The 27,097-nt window shown below is 35.6% G+C and overlaps 1 protein-coding gene across 1 annotated transcript in view; it reads left to right on the forward strand.

Moving 5' to 3' along the window:
- The window catches only part of LOC144453955 (uncharacterized), a 65,223-nt gene extending 41,286 nt beyond the window's left edge, over positions 1 to 23,937 (forward strand). Inside the window, exons 13-38 of the mRNA XM_078145328.1 lie at positions 714 to 864; positions 1,560 to 1,694; positions 2,124 to 2,284; positions 2,553 to 2,859; positions 3,915 to 4,025; positions 4,651 to 4,848; positions 6,765 to 6,937; positions 7,506 to 7,719; positions 8,433 to 8,633; positions 9,021 to 9,201; positions 9,723 to 9,856; positions 11,109 to 11,393; positions 11,734 to 11,861; positions 12,045 to 12,183; positions 12,894 to 13,079; positions 13,278 to 13,393; positions 14,064 to 14,241; positions 15,029 to 15,225; positions 15,831 to 15,953; positions 17,589 to 17,766; positions 18,534 to 18,809; positions 19,150 to 19,309; positions 20,416 to 20,579; positions 21,223 to 21,390; positions 21,745 to 22,015; positions 22,395 to 23,937. Coding sequence (XP_078001454.1) covers positions 714 to 864; positions 1,560 to 1,694; positions 2,124 to 2,284; positions 2,553 to 2,859; positions 3,915 to 4,025; positions 4,651 to 4,848; positions 6,765 to 6,937; positions 7,506 to 7,719; positions 8,433 to 8,633; positions 9,021 to 9,201; positions 9,723 to 9,856; positions 11,109 to 11,393; positions 11,734 to 11,861; positions 12,045 to 12,183; positions 12,894 to 13,079; positions 13,278 to 13,393; positions 14,064 to 14,241; positions 15,029 to 15,225; positions 15,831 to 15,953; positions 17,589 to 17,766; positions 18,534 to 18,809; positions 19,150 to 19,309; positions 20,416 to 20,579; positions 21,223 to 21,390; positions 21,745 to 22,015; positions 22,395 to 22,570 — 4,711 coding nt within the window. The 3' untranslated portion in view covers positions 22,571 to 23,937. The remainder of the gene's footprint in view (positions 1 to 713; positions 865 to 1,559; positions 1,695 to 2,123; positions 2,285 to 2,552; positions 2,860 to 3,914; positions 4,026 to 4,650; positions 4,849 to 6,764; positions 6,938 to 7,505; positions 7,720 to 8,432; positions 8,634 to 9,020; positions 9,202 to 9,722; positions 9,857 to 11,108; positions 11,394 to 11,733; positions 11,862 to 12,044; positions 12,184 to 12,893; positions 13,080 to 13,277; positions 13,394 to 14,063; positions 14,242 to 15,028; positions 15,226 to 15,830; positions 15,954 to 17,588; positions 17,767 to 18,533; positions 18,810 to 19,149; positions 19,310 to 20,415; positions 20,580 to 21,222; positions 21,391 to 21,744; positions 22,016 to 22,394) is intronic.
- The last annotated feature ends 3,160 nt before the right edge of the window (positions 23,938 to 27,097 follow it).

The following is a 27,097-nucleotide window of genomic DNA, read 5'->3' on the forward strand; positions in this document are numbered from 1 at the left end:
AGAACATGTAAACTATACAGAAAAATATGTACATAGAATATACATGTAGAAGAATTTGGGAAATCCAAATCTGAGTGTAAACTTTCCATTTTTGGGTCAAAGTAGAGTTGTTTTTTTAACCCTTTCATGACCAGAGACGAGTTTTAAATAATATGGGGACCCAATTTATATGAATATTTTCATAATTACAATAATATTACTTTATTAGGAAGTAACATATCTTTAATTCCAGTCTAAAATGAAGTTGATATATGCCAAAAACTTACATAAAACAAGAATTTTGTCCAAACAATTTTGGCGGGAATGTTTTCAGTATTGAAGGGGTTTTAATAGGGAAGGATTCCTGACGCTCAACCCTATTTCAGATAAGAATTAAGATATAGTGAGAATAGAGTAGATCCTTTTATAGACAGACATACACCAAGGGGTATATAGTCAAATATGGTGGATGGGTGGGACCCTCACCCCAAAGAAAATGTAAAAAAAAAAGTATTAGATATTACACGTGAATTTAGTAAAAAAAATAGATTATACAAGTATAGGTTTTGAAGTAAACCTACCCCAGTTTTGAGAGACACTTTTTTTTTTCTTTTTTTCACCAAATTCATCCCAGACCAAACTTAAAGCTGTCATCTTAAAAAGAAAACTCAAGATATACCACAGTGATGTAAAATTAAACATCGTTTGTTTGCTTGTTTGTTTGTTGTCAACAGAAAGGAAGCCCTAGGTTCTATGGGTAATGATGCTCCCCTAGCCTGTCTATCAACAATGAATCCATTTGTGTATGAATATTTCAAACAACTGTTTGCACAGGTCACCAATCCACCCATTGATCCATTCAGAGAAAAGATTGTCATGTCTCTGGTAAGTGTTTGTAAAATGTTTGCAGCATACCCCTGAATAGTTGATATTGAGAGTAAAAAACAAAGATCATTTGGGTGTCATGTGTTACTTGAAGACACTATTTTGATCCAGTGAATGTCAAGGTGAACTTTTTCTTATGTGTTAGTTTCCATTGGAAATGCAACATCTAGATATGTATGTACACGGATGGCATCACTCGGTCAATTATGCAAATTAACTTACTAGTTTTCCGAGGAAACAGAAGAGAAGTCTACATCCATTGTGTTCATGAATTTAGAGAAAGGAGGCCCCCCTCCCCTCCCCCATTCCACTCCCATTTCAGTAAAAATATAAACTGGCATTCAGATCCAAACTTCAATGTAAAAATATTTGTGTTCTTGTAAAAACAAAGGAAATTATAGCATCAACCACTAGTGTTAGTTCTCTCTGAGCTAAACGCAGGCTGTCCTTGGGAAGGAGGCTTTACAAATAAAACACTTCAAATAGGATGTTGTTCTGTATCTATGGCAACTTGAGACATTATTATTCTGCCCTAAGAGATAAAAAATGAACACAAGACTATTTGTCAGATTTTCTCATGCATAAATCACTTCACAATCTACCACTAGAGGGCGCTGTTCACAGAAAAGTGTATTATGTTAGACTTGTCATTTCTTACTTTCAATATTTGCAATATGTTTAACTGTTGTACTTAGGCCTGTCCTATTGGTCCAGAAGATAATATACTTGAACCCAGTGCACAACAATGCAGGAGATTATTCCTACAACAACCAATATTGACTTTAAGTGACATGGAGGTTCTCAAAGGTGTGTCTTACAAAGGATGGAAGGTAGGAAAACGACATCGCACGTTTTGTTTTTTTGTAAAGTTTTGTAGTTTTACTTTCTTTGTAAGTATCATACTTTGTTAAATAAGTTAGCATACTGGTTTAGACAGTACTTACATTATACTGGACAGGCAATTTGTGAAATATCCCTGTTGGGGGAAATTTATTTTTACTTCTCGAAACTCCTTCAAAATTAAAATTTATAAAATGAGTCGACTGAAAATACTGGAAATTCTTCCTGTCTGGAAAGTAAACTCTCTTTCGTGACAAGTCATATGACAAACTGTTTGTGATATTCCGGAAGAGTATTAAGCATAGTAAAAAATTCTTGGGAATTTGAGTAAATTGTAAGTAAGGAAATTTGAGTATTAAGTTGTAAGTGTACATGTTGTAATATACTTGTGATTGTAATGTCTTCTATTGATGTTCCAGACTCAAGTCCTTGACATCAGTTACCCAATAGATGATGGAGTTAAAGGTTTTGTACCAGCACTGGATAGGATATGTAAGGAGGCCGCCATTGCTGCAGAGAATGGGTACACTTTACTGGTATTGTCTGATAAACTAGCTGGGCAAGATAGACTATCTGTGAGGTAAGTTGACATTTTGTAACAAAAAAGATAGGGTAACAGTTGGGATAGTCTGAAAGGTCCACTGAGCGGACGGGTGAAATTCCATTTTGTGTGTTGTGTTTTTTATAACCTCTGTTGATTGAAGGATTGATTGATTGATTGATTGATTGATAAGTCTGTCTGTCTGTCTCTATCTATCTACCTATCTATCTATCGATTGATCAATCGATCTATCTATCTATCTATTGATTGATTGATTGATCGATTGATTGATTTCTTCTTTTGACAGTGCCTTGCTAGCTGTTGGTGCAGTTCATCATCATCTTATCAAGGAGAGACTCCGTATGAAAGTTGGTCTCATTCTTGAAATGGGAGAGATTGGCGAAGTGCACCATTTATGTGTGTTGCTAGGATATGGTGCAGATGGCATCTGCCCATATTTGGTATTTGAGAGTATAGCATCACTACGGCAACACGGACTACTGGATCCTCCTCTAAGTGATGACGAGATTGCTGATAATTATATCGCTGCATCCGAGAGAGGAATCTCCAAGGTGATGGCTAAGATGGGAATATCTACTCTACAGAGTTATAAGGTAAGATCAAATTAGTTCAAATCAAAGTAAAAAAAGCCAGATTAAAATCAAAATAGAACAAATCAGTTCAAATCATATCAAATCAAATCCAAAGTCAAGTGTAATCAAAACAAGTTAAAGTGTATTAAATCAAATCTAGTGCCTTCAAATCAACCCAAGTCTAATCAAATCAACTTTAATCAAATCAAATCAAGTTCAGTCTAATTAAATTAAATCACATCAAAGTTCAATTTGATCAGATTCAATCAAGTCAAATCTAATCAAATAAATTTTTAACTAACAAATCAAAGCCAATAAATTAAAAAAACCAATGAAATCAAATTATATTAAATAAAATTCTGTCCTACACTCCATATAATGTTTAAGATACTGGCAGAGAAAAAGTTCAGAAAAGTTTTCCTTTCTTAAAAGTTTGGTGTAAAAAAAAAGCTTGACAATGGAATTTTATTTCCTAGTGACATGATAACCATTATGTTCCTTTAGATAGGTTACTGTAGTTTGATGGTTTTTGGAAAATGTACAAAGGCTTTCATTTCTTGTCACTTTTTCCACATGACGGGATTGGCCGGCACAAACCATGTATCTAGGCTAGTCTCGTGAACGCAGACAAATTCTGCGCTACCGAATTAATGGCTTATGACCACCCAGAGACTAAATAAACTACCGATCAAGTGGAACAAAAACGTTTCTCAGTGTAAAACCCCCCTTGCAAACCCGTGGGATGAAACCTGGGCAAACAGTGATATTTGTCAGAGCAAGCAACGATTGACAGTCAGTTCACACCTCAAGTAAGGTATCTTTTCATATGGAAATGATTTCGAACCTACAGCGTTTGTGCCGAGGAATCTTGGCATGTCATGTCAACATTTTGAGAGACCATTGAATACATAATAACAATTCTGCGCTTACATGTCAGAAAAGAACAGGAAAAATTACTAAGTAGTGTTTTTACAATTTTATAAAATAAATAATTATCACCAGCCAAAATTAGCAAAACATGCTTTTCAGACTTCAAATGATTTGATGTGTATGATAATTTCTGTTTTTGTTGACAGGGTGCCCAGATTTTTGAAGCTGTTGGTCTGAGTGAAGAAGTGATTAATAAATGTTTTATAGGATCTGCTTCAAGGATTGGTGGAGCTACGTTTGATGTGTTAGCTGAAGAGGTAGGTGTTATACTTTGATAACAAAGATTTATAATTGTTAGTTAGTTGGATTTTGAAATCATTCAAATATATGAAATATACACGTATACAATACCTTGAACAATATGATCATTCTTATATTATATTGAGATGTGTTAGTGTGTTCGTTCCCAAGTTCAACTGTACCAAAGTTCCCAGTTCAACTGTACCAAAGTTCCTAAGTTCAGCCATACCAAAGTTCACAAGTTCAACCATACCAAAGTTCCCAAGTTCAACCACACCAAAGTTCCCAATTTCAACCACACCAAAGTTCACAAGTTCAACCATAACAAAGTTCCCAAGTTCAACCATAACCAAGTTCCCAAGTTCAGCCATACCAAAATTCCCAAGTTCAACCATAACCATGTTCCCAAGTTCAACCATACCAAAGTTCCCAAGTTCAACCATAACAAAGTTCCCAAGTTCAACCATACCAAAGCTCCCAAGTTCAACCATAACAAAGTTCCCAAGTTCAACCATAACCAAGTTCCCAAGTCTAACCATACGAAAGTTCCCAAGTTCAACCATACCAAAGTTCCCAAGTTCAACAATACCAAAGTTCCCAAGTTCAACCATACCTAATTGTCATGTTGTGTTTTCTATCCAGGCCTTACAACGTCACTTCATTGCCTATGCTGACAGAAGCTGTGATAATCAGATTATCAGGAACCCAGGGCAATACCATTGGCGTAGTGGGGGTGAGAAGCATATCAATGAACCCCAGAGTATCGCCAACCTACAAGACGCTGCCAGAAACAACAATAAGAATGCCTATGAGAAATTTGTAGAAAGTGCCACGGAAAATGTAAGTGACAAGTCAGTCAAACCAACAATCAATTAATCAATTAATCAACTAATCAATCAATCAGTCAATCAATCAATTAAATCAATCAATCAGTCAATCAATAAACTACTGAAGTCAAATAGTTAATGAATCAATTTATTATTAATCTATTAATTAAAAGTATTGATGAAATTCCACAATCTGATATTAATAATAATAATAATGATTTATTTCCAAGAAATATAAATATATAATAAAGATATATAATGATAAATGATTCTGTGATACCAGCAATAGCCGATTAGAGATCGTTGACTAACAACTAATGGAGTCCAACACATGTAAACAGACATAAACCAATACTTAGACATAGTGTGACATGTACAGAGATTTATTTTATCTATATGTAGTGTAGAGATAAGTGGAAATCTTGACTGCACTGGGAACGTTGATGTTTGGATACCGACCCCAGACTTAATTTGATTGGATATACCTGTATTGCACTATGCTATACTGTGTACACTGCTACACAAATGATTGGATATACATGTATTGCACCATGCTATACTGTGTACACTGCTACACAAATGATTGGGTATATATGTATTGCACCTTGCTATACTGTATACACTGCTACACAAATGATTGGATATACATGTATTGCACTATGCTATACTGTGTACACTGCTACACAAATGATTGGGTATACATGTATTGCACTATGCTATACTGTGTACACTGCTACACAAATGATTGGATATACATGTATTGCACCATGCTATACTGTGTACACTGCTACACAAATGATTGGGTATACATGTATTGCACCATGCTATACTGTGTACACTGCTACACAAATGATTGGGTATACATGTATTGCACCATGCTATACTGTGTACACTGCTACACAAATGATTGGGTATACATGTATTGCACCATGCTATACTGTATACACTGCTACACAAATGATTGGGTATATATGTATTGCACCTTGCTATATTGTGTACACTGCTACACAAATGATTGGGTATATATGTACATGTATGGCACCTTGCTATACTGTGTACACTGCTACACAAATGATTGGATATACATGTATTGCACTATGCTATACTGTGTACACTGCTACACAAATGATTGGATATACATGTATTGCACTATGCTATACTGTGTACACTGCTACACAAATGATTGGATATACATGTATTGCACCATGCTATACTGTATATACTGCTACACAAATGATTGGGTATAAATGTATTGCACCTTGCTATACTGTATATACTGCTACACAAATGATTGGGTATACATGTATTGCACCTTGCTATACTGTGTACACTGCTACACAAATGATTGGATATACATGTATTGCACCATGCTATACTGTGTACACTGCTACACAAATGATTGGGTATACATGTATTGCACCATGCTATACTGTATACACTGCTACTCAAATGATTGGGTATACATGTATTGCACCATGCTATACTGTATACACTGCTACACAAATGATTGGGTATATATGTATTGCACTATGCTATACTGTGTACACTGCTACACAAATGATTGGATATATATGTATTGCACTATGCTATACTGTATACACTGCTACAAAAATGATTGGGTATACATGTATTGCACCATGCTATACTGTATACACTGCTACACAAATGATTGGGTATATATGTATTGCACTATGCTATACTGTGTACACTGCTACACAAATGTGTTTACCCACACTCAGGTAATTCAATACTTTACTGTAAAGTATTACGAGTAAATCCTTACATCTGACAAAACAGTTTTAAAAATGTTCCAGTTACAGCTAGTACAGCCGTATTTTGTGAATATAAAATAAAAGTCACTCAAAAGACACCTTTTCAGTGCAGCCTTAACTCTGTATTATTCTCCCTAATGACATTGCAACCCTTTAGGTCAAGTATTGCTCACTACGAGGTCAGCTTGATGTGAAGACCGTCGATGAACCATTGGATCTCTCACAAGTAGAAGCCGCTGTGGAAATTGTTAAGAGATTTGCTACTGGTGCCATGAGTTTTGGTAGTATATCTCTGGAAACACACACCACTCTAGCTATTGCCATGAACAGGTAAATGAGATTATCTTAGCATACACCACACTCCTTGTATTTGTGAAAGCAAAGTAGATTGCTACATGTGTGATGTCATCATCAGAGGGTTTTCCCATAATCCCTTGCAGGAAAACCGCAAAAATGGCCAAACACATGTCAAGTGCAGTAGAGTTTCTTTTATACAAGATTTCAAAGTTGACTAAGTTATCAATGTGTTATTTTATCACCAATGATCATATGCAATTTGATACAGCAATGCATACAAGTGTACTAAAGACAGAAATAAGTCTGACTGGACTTTTCCTGTAAGTTGATAGCAGTAATCAATACAAGTGTACTAAAGACAGAAATAAGTCTGACTGGACTTTTCCTTTAAGTTGATAGCAGTAATCAATACAAGTGTACTAAACACAGAAATAAGGCTGACTGGACTTTTCCTTTAAGTTGATAGTAATAATCAATACAAGTGTACTAAAGACAGAAATAAGTCTGACTGGACTTTTACTTTAGAGGAGAATTGTGAACCATATCACATAGTGACACTATCGTACACAGTGTTTCATCTGATAACTTTCCTCTCATCTAGACTTGAGGCAAAGAGTAATACAGGTGAAGGAGGAGAGAATCCTAATAGATACTTGGACCAAGATCCACAGAACAGTAAAAGATCTGCTATCAAACAAGTAGCATCAGGAAGATTTGGTGTGACAAGCTCCTATCTAGCTAATGCTGATGATCTCCAGATTAAGATGGCGCAGGGCGCCAAACCAGGGGAGGGTGGAGAGTTGCCTGGATACAAGGTAAATGAGGGGGTGAGGATGACAAAGTAACAAGCGTTGAGATGCTAGAGAAAACCAAACCAGAGGAGGCTAATTTAGGGGAGGGGTGGAGAGTTGCCTGGATATAAGAGGGGAGGGGGATGATGAAGTAAGAAGTGTTTAGATGGCACATGATGCCAAACGTGGGGGAGGGTGGAGAGCTGCCTGGATACAAGGTAAATATGGGAAGGGAATGATGGAATATTTACAAATTACGGGGGGAGGGTTGAGAGATGTCAGGTAAAGGGACATAGAGAGTTGATGTAGAACTGCCTGCTTACGATAGAAATGGGAAAGAAGATTGAGGGGGAGTGGGGGAGGAGGGTTAAAAAGTAAACGGGTTGGATGAGGATGGTGAACTGCACAAATTTTAGGTGAGGGGCTGGGAAGGTGATGGTCAAATTAGATAAATGAGGGAATGTGTAGTCCAACAGAAAAGTGTAAGATGAGGAGTTATTATTGATGAGAGGATAGTGACAAGAATTTGATTGGATACATTTAACAGTTAAATGTTATTAGCGTAATGAGCAGTTTAAAAGTACAAGTGGTGATTGTCTAATGATAGTATTGTGGTGAAATCATACATTTTAAGTGAAATATTGAGACAACAAAATCCTCACATCCCAGTGACATGACATTGCATATATCTTGAGACGTACATAACAAAATTTTCAATGTACATTTTGTGAACGCAGGTATCCAAGCAGATCGCAGCAACTCGTAACTCTGTACCGGGCGTCGGATTAATCTCACCACCACCACATCATGACATCTACTCCATCGAAGATTTAGCCGAGCTAATCTACGATTTGAAATGTGCTAATCCAGAAGCCAGGATTAGTGTTAAGCTGGTGTCAGAGGTCGGAGTTGGGGTCATTGCATCAGGTGTTGCTAAGGTAACCACAATATTTGCATATCTGTTCTTTGCTGTCAATCTTGCCAAAATTAGGTGGTTTTATTTAGTTTTTTTAAATATAATTTTCTACAGTAATAATTACGATTTTGAAAAGGGAGAGGTTATGCGGGGTGGGGGGGGGGGGGGTATCATAATTATTTGAGAAAAAAACAGGCAAAATTGAATGAAAGGAAAATCACTATAAGTGAAAAGTGAGGGAAAAATCTCCCATAGTGGTATGTCAGCTTTACTGGAAAAAAAAGGCAAGCCTTTATCAAACAATTATTAAACAAATTATAGAAATGTCATAATTTGATAATCACATCATTTTTGTTGTTTCTTAGAGAACTCTTTTGACTTTACGTCATTTTCTTGTTATTTTTTTTAGGGTAAAGCTGAGCACATAGTCATATCAGGACATGATGGCGGTACTGGTGCTAGCAGTTGGACTGGGATCAAACATGCTGGGTTACCATGGGAACTTGGCATTGCTGAGACTCACCAAGTCTTAGTTTTGAATAATTTGAGGTCTAGAGTCATACTACAGACAGATGGACAGCTGAGAACAGGTAAAATTTGATAGCACAATGTTTGGTTTCTTGTAGAGGGGCAGGGCAGTAAAAGAAAATCTTGAAACAGAATTTTCTTTTCTTCTTCACATTCATACGGGGGAGAAGCTACATTTGTATGCTGTATGACTTTCAAATCTGTTTGTGTGTCTATACATACATGTATGTATGTATGTATGTATGTATGTATGTATGTATGTGTGTGTGCGTGTGTGTGTATGCGTGTACGTATGTATGTATGTATGTATGTATGTATGTATGTATGTATGCATGCATGTATGTATGCATGTATGTATATGTATGCATTGTATGGAACTTTTGTGAAGAAAAATGAAAATTAATTTGTGTAAAACACAGAAATGATACGACTTTTAAGGCAGTCACTTTGTTTTTGTTTGCATATACATACTAGTTACACGATAAATTGACTACCTGCAACATTTTCATTCAGTAGTAAAGTGAAGCTTCAAGACTTTTCACATTTGTTGACTGATTGTAATTTCTTTTTCATCATCTGATAGGACGAGATGTTGTCATAGCAGCACTTCTCGGAGCTGATGAGTTTGGTTTCTCTACTGCACCATTGATAACGTTAGGTTGTACCATGATGAGAAAATGTCACCTCAACACTTGCCCTGTTGGCATAGCAACACAGGTAGGTAATTCAGATAAAAAAAGAGTAACCACAACTCTTACTCAGTTGGCATAGCAACACAGGTATGTAATTCAGATAAAAAAAGTAACCACAACTCTTACTCTGTTGGCATAGCAATGCAGGTATGTGATTCACATAAAAGAATGTCACCTCAATTCTTACCCAGTTGGCATAGCAACAGATGTAAGTAATGTAAATAAAGAGATTTTACAGGACTTACAGAAGACAGGAACAATAATTGTTTGTTGCTTAAAATTGGGAAGCCTAATAAAATAGAGGGTTCAAAGTTTCTGACTTTTTATTTTTCATTTCTAAGTCATTCTAAATTGTTAAAATATATGGTTAGGAATTGACAGTATTATGAACATATACTTGTACACTTTTAAATATTTAAAAAAAAAAAAAACATTTTTAACTAATCTACCTACCCATCATTTTAAGGTGTTACAATGAGAAAGATAGAATTAAGGACAAGTGCTAATATAAATTCCAACTGTGCCATAAACTGAAGTCTGAAAAGTTGTATTCTATTTGAGGACAATATTTTCAAAAAATAGTCCTGTGATAAAGTCTTCATAATATTGCAATACAGAAAATATGTGATTTGAAATTGAAATTAAAATTTAAAATTTCCCACAAAATAAGAAGTAAAACATTAACATCAAAAAAAGACAACAATTTAAGGTTGTGGGCAAGAGACTAGAAAGTAGTTTTTGAGAAAACTAATAGTTGATTTTCCGGTTCCAAGATGCATTGCGCGAGAGGACATCGCTTATGTTGTTAGATTTATTCTTGTTTTGTCTTTATTACATTTGAAATAACATTTTCATTAGGAAATGATGGAAAGACATGTTAACCTCTTTGATTATGAGTGATTTTATAGAACAAAGACTAAACGCCATCAATGACAGACTGTGATTTTACGGGTAAACCCAGGGTACCGTCGTGCGACAACCATCCCCCTGAGTAGCGCATGCAAACCCCTCCGCGTGTACAGAATACATGGCATTGTATGGAGAGATGCGCAATGCATCTTGGAACCGGCAACAGGTCTATTGAGGCTGGCCACTCAATTTCAAAAGTGTCAATTATATATCATACTGTGGTGACTGTAGTTGTTCATAATAGATTAAACTACTTACAAAATCAGAAACTTTTAAAGAAAAAAACAAGAACAATCAGCATTTCTCAAAACCCAGAATTGTAAAAAAAAAAAAATAATATCATTTTTATGTTTTCCTTTTTTATGAAGGATCCTGTTTTGAGGAAGAAATTTGCTGGCAAACCTGAGCATGTGATCAACTTTTTCTTCATGGTTGCCGAGGAAATCAGGGAGTACATGGCCAAGATGGGATTCAGTACATTCCAAGAGATGATTGGCAGAACAGATATGCTGAAGACGGCTGAGGAACCAGTCACCAGCAAGGCCAAGTTGTTGAACTTTGACCCAATATTGAAGAATGCAAGTGACCTTCGACCTGATGTCAACATTGTTGGTGGGAGCTTGGCACAGGACTTTGCACTTGAAAAAAGACAGGTAAGCTTTTTAAAGATTTGGTTATATTATCTTTTTTTTCATATGTTTGTGTGTGCGTGTGTTTGTTATTTATTTATTTATTTATTTGAGTTTGTTTCATTTCTCTTGCTCTCTCCTCTCTCACATACTCATTGGTTTCTCTGTCTCTGTCTCTCTGTCTCTGTCTCTCACTCTCTCTCTCTTTGTCTGTCGCTCTCTCTCTCTCTCTCTCTCTCTCTCTCTCTCTCTCTCTCTCTCTCTCTCTCTCTCTCTCTCTCTCTCTCTCTCTCTCTCTCTCTCTCTCTCTCTCTCTCTCTCTCTCTATTCATTGACACTAATGAACATATTGATTATACAACAGGACAATGAACTGATAGAAGCCTGTAGAGAGTTTCTAGATGGACTCAGAACAGAACCAATTCATCTAAATATGAAAATCAACAATGAATCCAGAACCTTTGCAACTACACTGAGCTACCATATATCTAAGTAAGTCGACACAAGTTGTACATTTATCAAAATGCCATTTTCGAGTACTTCTGGAAATTTAAAAAAAATCGAGATATTACTGTTGATATCTTTTCACTGTGGTCAAACGAGTGAGGGGAAACAATTTTGCCCTCAGCATTTTTTACTGTCCTTTTTTACTAACAAATGACGTAACTTTTGTAGGAAATATGGTGGTGCCGGTTTACCAGATAACACTATCAACATCAGACTGACTGGTTCTGCTGGTCAGAGTTTCTGTGCTTTCATGGCCAAGGGTGTGTATGTAGAGCTGGAAGGGGATGCCAATGACTATGTTGGTAAAGTAAGTATGCAGCATAAGAATTTGTAAGATAATAATAGAGGCTACAAGTTTGTTAGAACTGTTTGTGAGCATTTCAATGTTAGTCCTTCAAATATCTACTATCTTCTCTCATTACTATTATTATTATTATTTTCTCATTATTATCATTATTAGCCGAGTCGGTTGTACATATTCGATCACTTTACAATGAAGAGCGCCCTCTAGTGGCACTTCACTCATTCAAGTTCAGTTTCAACAAACAGCGCCCTCTAGTGGCAGATGTTGATGTCAATTATCAACAGTTGCTGGGAATGTTTAAACACTTTGTTCATTGTCACGGTATCATGTCCAAAGATCTTTTGCATCAGTATGTTTTGAGTTATTAAAGGAAGGTTTACTTTCCACCTGGCTTTATATTCAATCACCATTTTCTTTGGTGCAGGTTTAATGACAGTGGAAATGTTTTCTTCACTTTAAAAAGTTTTCTCAGCTACTTATCCAGATGCATGCAGCACTATCTAGTTTGTAAGCACATTATATTTGCAAATTGGACTTGTGAAAGAAGGCAAACTAAAATTTTACAATAATTTCACCCTGCAGCAAGAGAATTTTCTTAGCCCCTTTGATATTCCATTGATCATGTAAAGTTTCTTCTCTCTGTAAAGATTTTTTTGTGTCAAAAGTTCTTCAGTTGTAGATTCTAATTCCTCATTCTTCAAACTAAATTTCAGGGTCTGTCCGGTGGTAAAATTGTTGTCTACCCTCCACGTGATATGCCAGCCGAGTTCAAAACAGAAGACAATATCATTATTGGTAATGTTGTCTTGTATGGCGCCACCAGTGGCAAGGCTTTCTTCAGAGGAAGAGCAGCTGAAAGATTCTGTGTGAGGAACTCTGGAGCCACTGCAGTTGTTGAGGTGTGTGCACTCTCTAGTGGTGTGACAAATGTATTCTTTTGTTTAAAAATGTTGATCAGTTCTGTAGACCATTTCCCCAAAGCTTTATAGCAAAAACACAGTACTTGCACTGTAATGTTCTTTCACATCTTCACTTTCTGCAATGAACATTAATATATAACTCCTTTGTGGTATATTTTCATATTTCTTTCCTAACAGGGAGTTGGTGATCACGGATGCGAGTACATGACTGGTGGTAAAGTTATCATTCTAGGAGAGACTGGTAGAAACTTTGCTGCTGGTATGTCTGGAGGTATTGTCTATGTATTAGACAGGTAAGAAAGTACTTCACATGTGTAGGTTATGTCTGGAGGTATTGCCTATGTGTTAGCCAGGTAAGGACATAGTTCAAATGTGTAGGGTATGTCTGGAGGTATTGCCTATGTATTAGACAGGTAAGAAAGTACTTCACATGTGTAGGGTATGTCTTGAGGTATTGCCTATGTGTTAGACAGGTAAGGACACACTCCACATGTGTAGGGTAATGTGTATGTACATGGTGATGTGATCTTGTATTGGATTTCAAACAGCCAATATTCTAGTTTATCAAATACAGTGAAAGATTAGTGATAATTGCAACATTAGTAATCATCATGTGGTTGTAATGTCATAATGAGGCTGTGAAAATAATATTTAGTCATTGTTTAGTGGTTTTCTTATAAAGCGTATTTAGTTCAAGTACATGCAAATTGATCAGAAAATGTTTTCTCACCCCCCCCCCCCCCCCTGTGACCATTTGAAATTTGTAACTGAATTTGTGGCATAATATACATGTTAGACGTAACATACTAGTGTCAGTTGCCTCTATTTTGCTAAAAGTCAATTGATGCCAATAACTTTTGATACCTGAATTTATCGAAATATACAGAATTATTGGATTATGTGATATTCAGCATGTACCTGTGTAGTAATCATATCATTGTGTTGATTCCACCACACACACAGGCAGAAGAAATTTCACAGTCTTTGTAATAAACAGTCAGTTGCCTTGGAGACAGTTGTCAAGGATATTGACACTAGCTTCATCAAAGAGACCCTGGAAGAGTTTGTTGAAGCAACAGGATCGAGCGTTGCCAAGGAGATTCTAGCCAAGTGGCCTGGATCAGTCAAAGACTTTGTGAAGGTTAGTGTGACAAAAAAGAGAAATGGATTGTGATGTAGATCCATATATGGGATATTGATCATACATATAGATCTTTCGACTGTGGATGAAATCATGGATGTGTTCCAAAAACACAATGTAATGAAAAATTTCAAGAAGCTTGCCAAGTCTGTTAAATGAACTATCAAGATCGGTGAGCCAGATCGCAAGGTTTCATGTTGAGATGGACACACACAAAAATATAATACACCAACATCACATACACAGTGTGGACTCTTTATTTAGTTAATGATATAAAACAGTAACTGCATGAAAGAAACTGAGTTCAGTTGGCTGCTGACCATAGATTTTGTTTGAACTTCGAGAAATTATACCTCATGTCTTCTGTAATTGTGGAAGTGGGCATGTTGTTACTGTTTTATATCATTAACTAATATAAATAAAGAGTCCACACACTATAAGTGATGTTGGTGTGTTATCTATATTGTGTCTATCTCAACATGAAATATTGTGATGAGTCTCACTGATCTTGATACAGTTTGTTTAATAGCTTTGACTAGCTTCTTTGAAAAAGAGTCGTAATTATGAAAAACCTGACATATAATTATTTGTATTTATGATAAATGATAATGTAGTGTATTCCAGAAAACTATTCACCATTTTAAAAGGTACAATCTTTCACTGTTATTTGACCAGGGGCCCCATAATCATGGTATTGGAGACTTTAACAAAATTTACATGATTTCCATTTCTACTCTTGGGTTTCCAAATTTCAGATTTATCAAATATTGACTTGGTTGTTTTGTAGGTCTTCCCTGATGAGTATCGCAAAGCACTAAAGACGCTGAAAGAGGAATCAACTGAAGTAGAGAAAGAAGTTGTCAAGCAAACCAAACCAGAAAAACCCAAGACAAACGGCGATGCTAAGGTTGTTGATATAGAAGATGTAATCCCTGATGCTCAGATGAGTGAGAAAAATATGAAGAGAGTACTTGACAAGAAAAAGTGAGTCAAAAAATTTGTTTGAATTTATTCTGTTTGATTTTACTCTCTGTATAGCAATAATTACAATAATAGTATTGTCATTTCATTTATGAAAAGTAATCTACAAATATCTTTGCCATTATTTACAAAATTAACTTATATTTTTCTCATAACTCATGTATTTGAATGATAATTTTCTGCATTTGAGATTTTTCTAGCAAGATACGTATTACCATGGATGTATTAGGGGAGATTTCAATGGTATTATGCATAAACACACTCGAAACTGAATACGAAATGAGAGTGTAATAAGTATGACATAGTCATGGAACATTCTACCAACTGTATAGATATACACACTACTTGAAAATGCAGCACACTTGCCATTTCTCTATGTTGATGATATAATCTGCATATCCATGTACATTTGCATTTCTGTGATATCATTTCCATATCAATGGTTCTTTTGCATATAAATAGTATCATTTGCATATCAATGAGACCATTCAATTGCCCATGATATTATTACTAATATAAAATGATAGTTACCTGCATTTTGATTTCATTTTTTTATTTTATGCATATATTTAAACTAATACATTTCTACCATATCTTTTTTTTCTCAGGGGCTTTATGAAATACACCAGGAATAAAAACCAGTATCGTAATATTGAGAACAGAGTGAAGGATTGGAATGAAATCTACAACCATAAAGGTGTACGATCAGAGATTAAAACACAGGCAGCAAGGTGAGAAATTGAAGTTATTGGGTGAAAGAAAAACTTTGTAGTCAGTTAAAAATAGAGACTAATCTTGTTCCTGCCACATTTTGTCGTGTCTGTGCACTAAGGTTGTATCTGCTATACAATTGTATATCAGGTACGACCTTATTGCACTGATGCAACACTTTATGTGATGTGTTTGTGCATGTGTGTGTGTGCAATTGTATGTATCAACATTTGTATGTATGTATGTATGTATGTATGTATGTATGTATGTATGTATGCATGTATGTATGTATGTATGCATGTATGTATGTATTCATGTATGTATGTATGTATGCATGCATGTATGTATGTATGTATGTATGTATGCATGTATGCATGCATGCATGTATGTATGCATGTATGTATGCATGTATGCATGTATATGTGTGTGTGCATGCGTATGTGTGTGTATGTATGTATATATGTAGGTAGGTAGGTACATTTGTATGTATGTATGTATGTATGTATGTATGTATGTGTGTGTATGTATGTATGTATGTATGTATATATGTATGTATGTATTTATGTCTGTGTGTGTGTGTGTGTGTGTGTGTGCGTACGTACGTACATACGTACGTATATGTTATTTGCCAAATACCGTTCCATATCTTGCTGCGAGAGGTAATTTTTCCGGTAATAACGGAGAGCCGGAGGCGAGCCGTTATACCGGAAAAATTAACTCGAGCAGCAAGATGTGGAACAGTATTTGGCAAATAACATACTTATACGTCACCTGCGACGATGAATTAATTTTTGAATGTCTAAAAATGCTGTTTCATTTTAAATAAAATCACTTCCGCGTTATACTGTTGAGCGTAGTATCATCCACCACTCCGATAACTGCAATGCGGTTGTTTACGCGTCAGCCTTAACTTTATCATCCAATCAGAGTGCGCGTTTGCTCAGTAGTATGACGTATTGTTTACTATTTGCATATCACTCAGCGATATATTCAAACTTATAACCATCAGCTGAAAAATGAGTGCGTCTTTGTTTTGCGTACTGTATTCCATTAAATGTACAAAAATGTTCGTGATATGCTTTCTTGTTCTAGTTAGGCAAAAACTGCACCCTCTGTGGTGGTAATTTTCATATCCTTCATAAATTTAGGAATTCATGTTTACGATCGCGTGACGACCGCGAGTTCGCCGTCACTGGACTTTCGCCGTTCTGTGTGAAATGTTTGGCTTTTTCCCTGTAACATGAAAAGTACAGTTCAAAGACTTGTTACAATTTATACAACGGTGATATTTTGTTCGGTTGACAACAAATTTGGCATTGGAAATGCTGGTTATAGCTGTATTTCTAGTTGTCTGCTAGATTTGTTTACAAGGGGACGTGCAGTGATCACGTGATACAACAAGCAAAAATACGGCTGTTGGTGAAAAATACGCCTGTGTATCTGCAGGGCTCTCGACCAATCAGAATGCGAGATTGGTGACAGGTGACGTATAAATGTATGTATGTGTGTGTGCGTGTGGTTGTGTTTGCATGTGTATTCTTAATTTGATTTAGATATTACTGTGTAGGAATATTGTTAAAAAATATTTTTCTGTAGTGTTACGGCTACTGGTGTACTGACTTGAGATGTAACGAAGTTCTGTCCATTTGTTTCAGATGTATGGACTGTGGTGTTCCATTCTGTCAATCCAGCACTGGATGTCCACTGGGAAACATCATTCCCAAATGGAATGACTTGGTTTTCCAGGATAATTGGAAGGAAGCTCTGGAGAGACTGCTTCAGACCAACAATTTCCCAGAATTCACTGGGAGGGTCTGCCCAGCACCATGTGAAGTATGTATGACAGAAGCATTTATTGATTAATTGTGTGATTGATTTATTGATTGATTGATTGATTGATTGATTTAATATAATTGATTGATTGCAATGACTGATTTTATGCTAGTAGTTGTGTATTTCTGATGTTATAGGTGTTAGTTTCTGTTTTAATTGACACTTCACGTCAATAACAAAAATACAATGTCCTTAAGCCAAATAGTCCAAAGGCATTTTGTAAACCCTCCAAAATACAATGATGATGAAAGCAGTGTGATTGAGTTGTGTCTTATTGGTGAGGACCATTTTTATAATCAGTTTATATATGATTCTCTCTTAAAAAAATATGACAAGTTCCAATCAATGTAAATTCACATAGGAATTTATATTTCTAGCGCTAGTGTAAGTTTCAAATTGTCTAAATTATCTCCTGTGGGGTCTACAATTACTGTCAATCAGTGCTTCAACTTTAATACTTTCAAATTCTTTACAACACTAGGGGTTCAATTAGTGCTCCAGCTCTGACCATCAAAAACACATGGTGTATGATTGTAGACCATACCTTTTATTCTATGGTTTAAAGTCTTGCCCATCATTGGGGGTATGTGTACTGTCAATCAATGCTGCAGCACCAAATATGTTAATTTAAGATTGTCTACCATACTAGGAGGTCTGTGTGCCATCAATGCACCAACTGTAATGATTTCAAATTCTTGACCATCCTAGGATCTGTGTGCTGCCAATCAGTGCTCCAACTAACAATTTCAAATTCTTGACCACCCTAGGGAGCCTGTGTGCTGTCAATCAATGCACCAGCTGTAACCATCAAGAACATAGAGTGTACTATCATAGACTACGCCTTTGACCAAGGATGGATAGCACCCCAACCACCAGCATTCAGAACTGGCAAGAGAGTTGCTATAGTCGGTAGTGGTCCATCTGGTCTAGCTGCTGCCTCACAGCTCAACAAAGCTGGTCACGAAGTCACCGTGTTTGAACGCAACGACAGGGCTGGAGGGTTGCTAAGATACGGAATTCCAACCATGAAATTGAGTAAACAGGTAGGATAGCTTTAACTGTTGTAACTAAGTTGTACTGGAATTCTTTAAAGTAAATGAATTGAATATTTAAATTAGATTTGATGTTCATTCTTTTTGGAATATTACTGATAATTAAATATAAAGCTTTTTAGAAGCACCTAGGTAACTAAGGAATGCCAAATTTAGTACTAAACTTAGAATAATGCAGTCTGAAAAGCAATGGAAAGGAAGGTAGGAGACACGTTCCTCTACTCTCAATCACATAATGTGGGGACCAGCATGTCCAACAATTGATGCACCCAACTCTCGTTAGTCCTACAACAAAATAATGAACCAAGTTCTGTTTATTTATTTCTATCAGGTTGTTGATAGGAGAGTCAAGTTGATGGAGGATGAAGGTATCAAGTTTGTGACTGGATGTGAAATTGGTAAACACGTCTCTGCTAAAGCAATGATTAATGAACATGATGTCCTGATTATGTGTCTTGGTTCCACAGTTCCTAGAAATCTACCCATTCCAGGTAGGATGTCAGGGTTTGAAATTAACTTTTTTTTCTATGGTAGTCCCAGTGGGCTATCAATTTCAGAAAGTGGTAGCCCAAGGATGGTGACAAATAGTGCTGTATTTCTGAACTAAAAACAGAGTTCCTCTATTGGAATTCTTGTCATGGTGCTACCATAGTTTGCAGCTGGTAGCCCACCCAGGCTACCAGTAATTATGTGATGATTTAAAGGATGGAAGATTTACGGACATAAAAGCTTTTTAATAACAAACATATTTCGGGTAGTCTGTGGACATGGGATTACTGTTAATTTCGAACCATGGATGTATATCTTTTGTCAGGATCTTATCCAGGGTTAGAGAACACAGAACACGATGAGGAATATTATATCTTAAAAGATTAGTGTTGTACAAATAGAGACATTATTACGTATGTACTAGTGATTACTTGCACTGGTATGCATACATACTAGTAGTATTTGCACTGCAGTACAATGCCAATAACATTTAATTTATTGCATACCTGCATGCAAATGAGGGCATGATTGTTCCTTACACACAAAATCTCATGTCATCATCACGCAGTATGGGTTTTCTTGAAATTTGCTTGTTTTCTTTAAAAGGTGTATAATAATAACAGAACCCCATGACACATGAGTTCAAGTGTGAGTACTCAGAAGTATTTGTAGCCATGCTTGCAGTGTTTTCTGCTGCACTTTCACTCCCTGGTCATGGAAGTACTGCCACAGAGAAGACTGCAAGCACTTGTGCAAATACCCCAAGTACACCACACTTGCACTCACGTCATATCATGGGGTTGTCATAGTCTCCCACCTAATACTAGGAGAGAAATGTGATGATACCTAGGCAATAGTCATATTTTAAATATATATAATTTATATATTTAATATTATGCAAAAAAAAAATGATATCATCATTTTGATAAAGTTTGTTTTATATACTCGTGTAACTAAAAAAAAAAATTGGTATTAAGGCAGAATTATGCTCACAAATATAATGCTGTCCATTCAGTAACTTCTGATTTATGAATTATGAATTTCCAGAGCTAAATTTAAAGAATTAATTTTTTAAAAATGATTATAATGATTTCTTTTCATTTTTCAGGTCGTAACTTGAACGGAATTCATTACGCCATGGAGTTTCTGGAAACATGGCAGAAACAACAACAGGGAAATAAGAATGTTTATTTAGATGTAAAAGACAAAGATGTGATTATAATCGGTGGTGGTGATACGGGATGTGATTGTATTGGTACTTCCCTCAGAATGGTAAATACAGTCTTGTCTTTTCCCTTAAACTATACAAACATTAAACGAAAAAGACTAGCTGGTTTAAATTTCATTCTCTGTTTGCATGTATAGAGTTACTGTACACTATTTTGTTGTCATTATCAATTTCAAGGCAGTATGTTAAACCAAGGCGAAGACACTCCAAATTTAAAAATTTTTTTAGTAATATTTATTCTTGGCAATGACTTAAGACATGTCTATTGGTGGTGTCGTAAGAAACTTTGCAAATTTCCAAAAAAATATCTGTGCTCCTGGCAATGATCCAGGACTTGTCTGTACGTTCAGTGATGTAGAGGAAACTTGGCAAAGTTCCAAAAAGAATGTATCTATGTTCTTGGTGTTGATCCAAGACTTGTCTGTATTCTTTATGATGTGGCAAGTTTTCAAAAAAAAAATATTTTGTATTCTTGACCAGGTTCAGAGACACATGTATGCTGGAGAATAATTTGGACAAATTTCTCAAAATGAGATGAAGCAAAGTTTAGATATTTTGTCAGATTTGTTATTCAAAGGAATATCCGTTCCTAGCACAAAAAAGCAATTTCTTCAAAACCATTTCACTGTAGATTAAGTTATCGTACAACAACATGATAAATGAATTATCTTTGTCTATTTTCTGTAGGGTGCTAAAAGCATCACCTCATTTGAGATCTTGGAGGAACCACCCAAGAGCCGTGCCAGAAATAATCCCTGGCCAACCTGGCCACGTGTGTTTAGAGTCGACTATGGGCATGAAGAAGTCCAGCTGAAATTTGGCAAAGATCCAAGACATTTCTGTATTCTTAGTGAGGTAAGGAGAAACTTGGCAATGATCCAAAACATTTCTGTATTCTTGGAGAGGTAAGGCTAAATTTTTTTGAGGTTACAGAAGGAAATTGGCATGGTCTATTGTCACTAGTTCATGGTTTCATGTCAGCTCCATGATGAAAACAGTTTAAAGATTTTCAGGACATATAACATTTTGGATTTATCTCACATTACAAGATATGTCAGATATGGCTTTATCAATACACAGTTCTGTCAAATATTGTAAAAAATTTGGCATTTATCATGACCATGGAAAATTATGATGGTGTTTTGAAAACAAAATAATGCTGATGACTTTGACAAACTGATAAAGAATTCTATGTGGCCACATTTACAGAGATTCCTTGACGACGGTAATGGTAACGTAACTGGAATTAAAACGCATCAAATCAAATGGATAAAGGACAAGTCTGGAAGATTTAGCATGGAAAAGATACCAGACAGTGACAAAGAATTCAAAGCTGATATTGTGTTCCTTGCTATGGGATTCACTGGTCCAGAAAACGTGGTCATCGATGAACTAGAGGTGGAACGGGACCCAAGATCTAATATAGAAACACCAGACAACAAATACTCTACCAGTGTCAGTAAAGTGTTTGCTGCTGGAGGTAAGGTTTTAAACCAGTTCAAACTGGATTAATCTCATTACAGCTTCTTGTTAATGTCTGAGAAAAGCTGTATGCATGATGGTCAAAACTAGTTTAAACTGGATTAAGCTGGTTACAGCTAGTTATAAATGTCTGAGAAAAGCTGTCTGCATGATATTCATAACTAGTTTAAACTGGATTACACTTGTTACAACTAATCAATATATATGTATGTCGGGGAGATTTTCCCCAAAATGACATATTTTTACAAAGTGTTGTCAAAGAACACCGAGAGAAACCGTTCAGGGTGTTTAATTATTTTCAGTATTACAGTTAACCCATCTTTATGCATTATTGGACTTTTATTTATGTCACAATCTTTGCGACTTTACTTTTGCAGATTGTAGACGTGGTCAGTCACTTGTTGTCCATGCTATAAATGAAGGTCGTCAGGCTGCACGTGAGGTGGACCTCTACTTGATGGGCAAGACATCCCTTGCTGGACCTGGTGGTGTGGTCCACACTTTAAACAAGGACGATGAACTTCAAGAAGAAGCCAATAAGATTGAGCATTAGGCATAAACTGGATGAAACCAGTTGCAGCTAGATCCAAGCAGCTAAAGCTGCAGTAGTCCAAGCTCTATCAAACTAGTTCAAACTAGACCCTGATATCTTGATTAACGCTGTGAAGGAGTTAAAAAACTAGATCAGGCCAGTCAAAACTAGATCAGTCTGGTTGTACCAGCCCAGAAATGTAGGCGGGGTTATATAGTCCTTCATTCCAATTGTCTTCCATAGTTTAGTACCAAGTCTCACCACTACCGGCAACTAGCAGAAAGCTGAAATCAGTTTGTACCTTGAAAATAGACTTGATAATACTAGATTTGTTGTTTACTGTCTGAGAGTGTGTGAAGGTTGATAAATGCAAATTAATGATATATGTAAAACTGAAGTAACTTTCTATCAAAATGCACAAAAAATGTCCCTATACTTGCTTTTAGCAATTATGTTAATTAAGGTATTTTTTTACCATGAAGTGTTTGAATATATACGAATACTTGTTATGCATATGGCTTGAGCCTAGCTCATCTTTTCTATTTTTATTGGGGAATTTTGTTATTTCTGTGAGAAATCTTGCATTTACATTATAGTTTATACATATATATCTGATGTATTTGGTGTAGGTATTTTATTTATGCTTTTCATGTTTTGCAAAAACTTCCCAACCTTAAAAGTACAAATATTCAAAATAAAGTACATATATTTCAAATATTCTTTAAGTGTTAGTTTGCAATTTAAGTTTGCAATTGTAGACTGCAGTTTGAATAATTAGCATTATGAAGATTGTTTGTAACTTTTCATTCACTGGTAGGTGACATTGGATTATTCAAATTTGAACCTAGTAAATCCAGGTCCAACTGGATCAAACCGGTTCTATCCAGATCTTAGTAGCTTGATTACATAAATGTCATACCACTGTGATTAGACTTGATTTGATTATTTGGTAAAAACCAGTTTCAACTGAATCAAACAAGTTCCTATTTTTATCACAATGCAGTCTAGTTATCTAATAATAATTAGTTCCATCTGGATCAAACCAGTTCAATCCAGATTGTTGTTGTTCTATCTTGATTACACAAATGTCATACCACTGTGATTAAATTAACCTCAAATATGGAGAATTATGTGGTAGAAAGCCTCTTGAATTTGTGTACTATTAATATTTGTATTTGTGATTGTTGATTAAGATTCAGCTTAAGCCATACAATGAGTTCTAAACAAAGTTGAAGAGAATTCAAAGAAGTTAAAACGATATTTTCATTCAAACTGCCATTTTAATAAGAAAAATTACGATTGCCATTTTTTGAGATCTAAAATGCACTCAACTTGTCTCATTTGAACACTTATTATGTTATGTTTATAATTGGTTCAGGGAATTTTTAGTTTTAAGAAATACATTTGCATTAGTTTCAGGGAATTTACAAATCTGTATTTCCAAGTTCCAGAACAAAACAGGAAAGAAATGTGAAAAGTTTTATAATTCAACATCATAAGTACAAAGCCTTATCATATGCAGTGGACTTCTGTTATTTTAAAATAATTATTAACATATATAGTACCTCATTTGCATATTATACACATTTCATCCAATATTGTCATGAGTGCTTATTTAATGTTATAATGTTCACATCAATCTTTTACTTCAAATATGGAATCTGCATAAAATGTAATTTTATTTGACTGACTTATGAATTATTGACTTTCAGAAACCAATAATGACCTTGAATTATGGATCTCATTTACTCTATTAGAAGGTCAATATTTCTTGTATGGACTTGCGCATTATGCTCTTTGAGAAAATACAAACAAAATATATGAACAAACAAATACCTTTAAGTGAAAATATAGCAGTTACATTGATATTGCACACAAAATACCTTGAGATATGAATTGATGCAGTTACATTGATGCATGCACATTGGAAAGGCCTGTCTCCAATCTATGCATCGATGTTCTCTCACAATTTCTGCAAATGTTGACATTTTTTCTCAAGTTGACCTTCTGAATGATCAAAAGCTGTGCTGATAGCGGTGTTACTGAATAAATGGGAGACGGTTAGATGCACACTGCGTTATGTACTATTGTAATTCTGGTGATTACGTACAGTGGGTAATAATGTGTTTCTTCCTAGAAGTTTATTGAAATTTGATGCTTTAGAAAAAAATGACATCTGTATTTTTACAAAATATAATCATTGGTGCTGTGGTAGCTTCTAATAATCATGCAATAAGTTTTTGAAATGTCAAGACTTTTGAGTCAACATTGCTGTTTTGTGTGAAAAATTGCTTCAAAACAAAATATGTGTCCCTCATTGTGAACAGATCATCCATGGTGTCTATCATTTGTCAGTAAACAATATGGCTAACTAAATCCAGATGAAATTTCTCCATGAATTTAATCCGTTCCAGTTCAAGTATGGCTACTGAATTTTCTCAGTCAGTTGACAAATGTCGTACACAGTCAGAAATTTACAAACAAATATCCTAGTGAATAAAATGGGTAGTAATATCTGAAATAATTGGTGTGTAAATTAGACTGACTGTTGAATGTTATCAGTATTATTTCACAGTGTCTACTTGTGAGGTTATCATGTATGTCACACTGTTGGTGAATAAAAAGATTGAATTCTTGACTATCTAAAAACCATGCTTGATTTGAGTTTGTTTTAGGAATGTGAGCACTGACTTGAATAGTGAAATAATGCATGCAAGAAATGAATGGGAATAAATGCTGAGACCACTGTTCTAGATACTTTGTTCAATTTTGTGTAGGGTGTATGGTTTAGTATACTGGTTGGTGACAGACTTGCGAATGAAGAGCGTCGTCTGAAGGCAAAATGGCACTGACGACAGACCATACTGAGAGGCCCAGTGTTATTTTTTAAATACGAAAATAAAGAAACAAAAATATATCAAGGCTGAATTTTTTACGGCTATTAAGGCAAACACACAATCATGTACAAATTTATGAATGTTGACAGACAAGACATATGCATAGCAAAGTGATTACAAAATTAATACCGTGTGTTACTATGCTAATAATAGTGACAATCACACTTTTCCTTACATAGAGACATTGCATATTTTGATATGCAACCCAAATTATTATTCAATATCTCTCAAGTTTGTCAACAGTGATCTATTTTCCTCAGTCCTCTCCGTATTGTTGTTGTTGATACATATCTTGGGGAAACAATTGCCTTTGCTGTAGTGTTAAAATGTTTGTTATTGTACGTACAATAACTTACTTTTTACACTTTTTGCATCGTTTTGCAATGTATTGAGTTATGAACATGGACTTGGTATATGCTCTTTCGCATTATTTTTTCAAGTAGAAAAACATAGCGAGGTTGTTTTATCAAATAAAAATCCAAAATAAATACCAAATTCTCATCCATATGGCCACTTTAAACAAGGGTAATTAACTAAACCTGACTAGACACTCACACACTTGAAAAAAGAAATAACCTACCCACCTATTTGAAAATTGAATGTAATCGGAACCACACAAATATTTTACGCCTAATCTCCATTTACAGACCACACCAGTCATGACATTTAATTTATTTTCTATCATCTCATTCTTTGACATGACTTTGCTACCATCACAGCTGTGATACACTGCAGCTCTAATTCCCCCCTCCCCCCCTTTCATCCTCCTCTTAAGCTCTTGGCAGATGGCCTGGTCTACGGCACTTTGGGGACCTTACTTCATACTTACGCCCCATTCGCCTCAAACAGGCTTCAACTCGCCTCAACTGGCACCACGTACAGTTCATACTCACCCATTTAGAAATTGACCGGATCAGTAGTGCCCTCTACCCGAGTGCCCTCTGCCCATAGTGTTTTCTGCTTGTGTTAGATTTATTTGATGTGTAGTTATTTTGCTCTAGTTATTTGTTTCTTATATTATAGCTTATTAGTACTATTTTGATTTCCATATTAAACAACACGATTTCTACTTTGTTTTGGATGTGTGTGTCAAATTTGGCCTCAGAACAAAGTGGGTAAGACCCACTTTTACGAAAACCTAGGGAGAACTGGCCCGGGGTGTGATATTTGTTACGAGTTTTAATAGTCCCATGTTGTCATTTTGTCAGCTGATTGTACAGTAAGCATTCTCGTAGCACCAGGTACAGTTGTTACCAGCATGGCTTCATTAATAACCACGAAGACTATGAAGCTGGGATACCGTGAAATGGTATCGTGTATCAACATGTCAGTTAACAATTACGGATTTCTTATCTGCAAAAATCGTAGGCGTTTCGAAAACAGAAGACGATTTTACATCGTCGCAAAACAAGGCCTCTTTTACGGCACCGTCCAGTAAGTGCCCTACCAAAGATAACATTTAATTTGTTCGGCTTTTATCTATCGTCATGGGGTATATAGGGAGGATAGGTTTACATCAATACCTCATGCCTTCTGTACACCTGTCAGCTACAAGCAGAAAGCGTGATATATATATTATCAAACAATGTACACAACTAATAAACAAATACCGTGCACACAGTTACGACAAACTTTGTCATTTATTTGCATT

The sequence above is a fragment of the Glandiceps talaboti genome, chromosome 3 (assembly GCF_964340395.1).
Source record: "Glandiceps talaboti chromosome 3, keGlaTala1.1, whole genome shotgun sequence".
NCBI lineage: Eukaryota > Metazoa > Hemichordata > Enteropneusta > Spengelidae > Glandiceps > Glandiceps talaboti.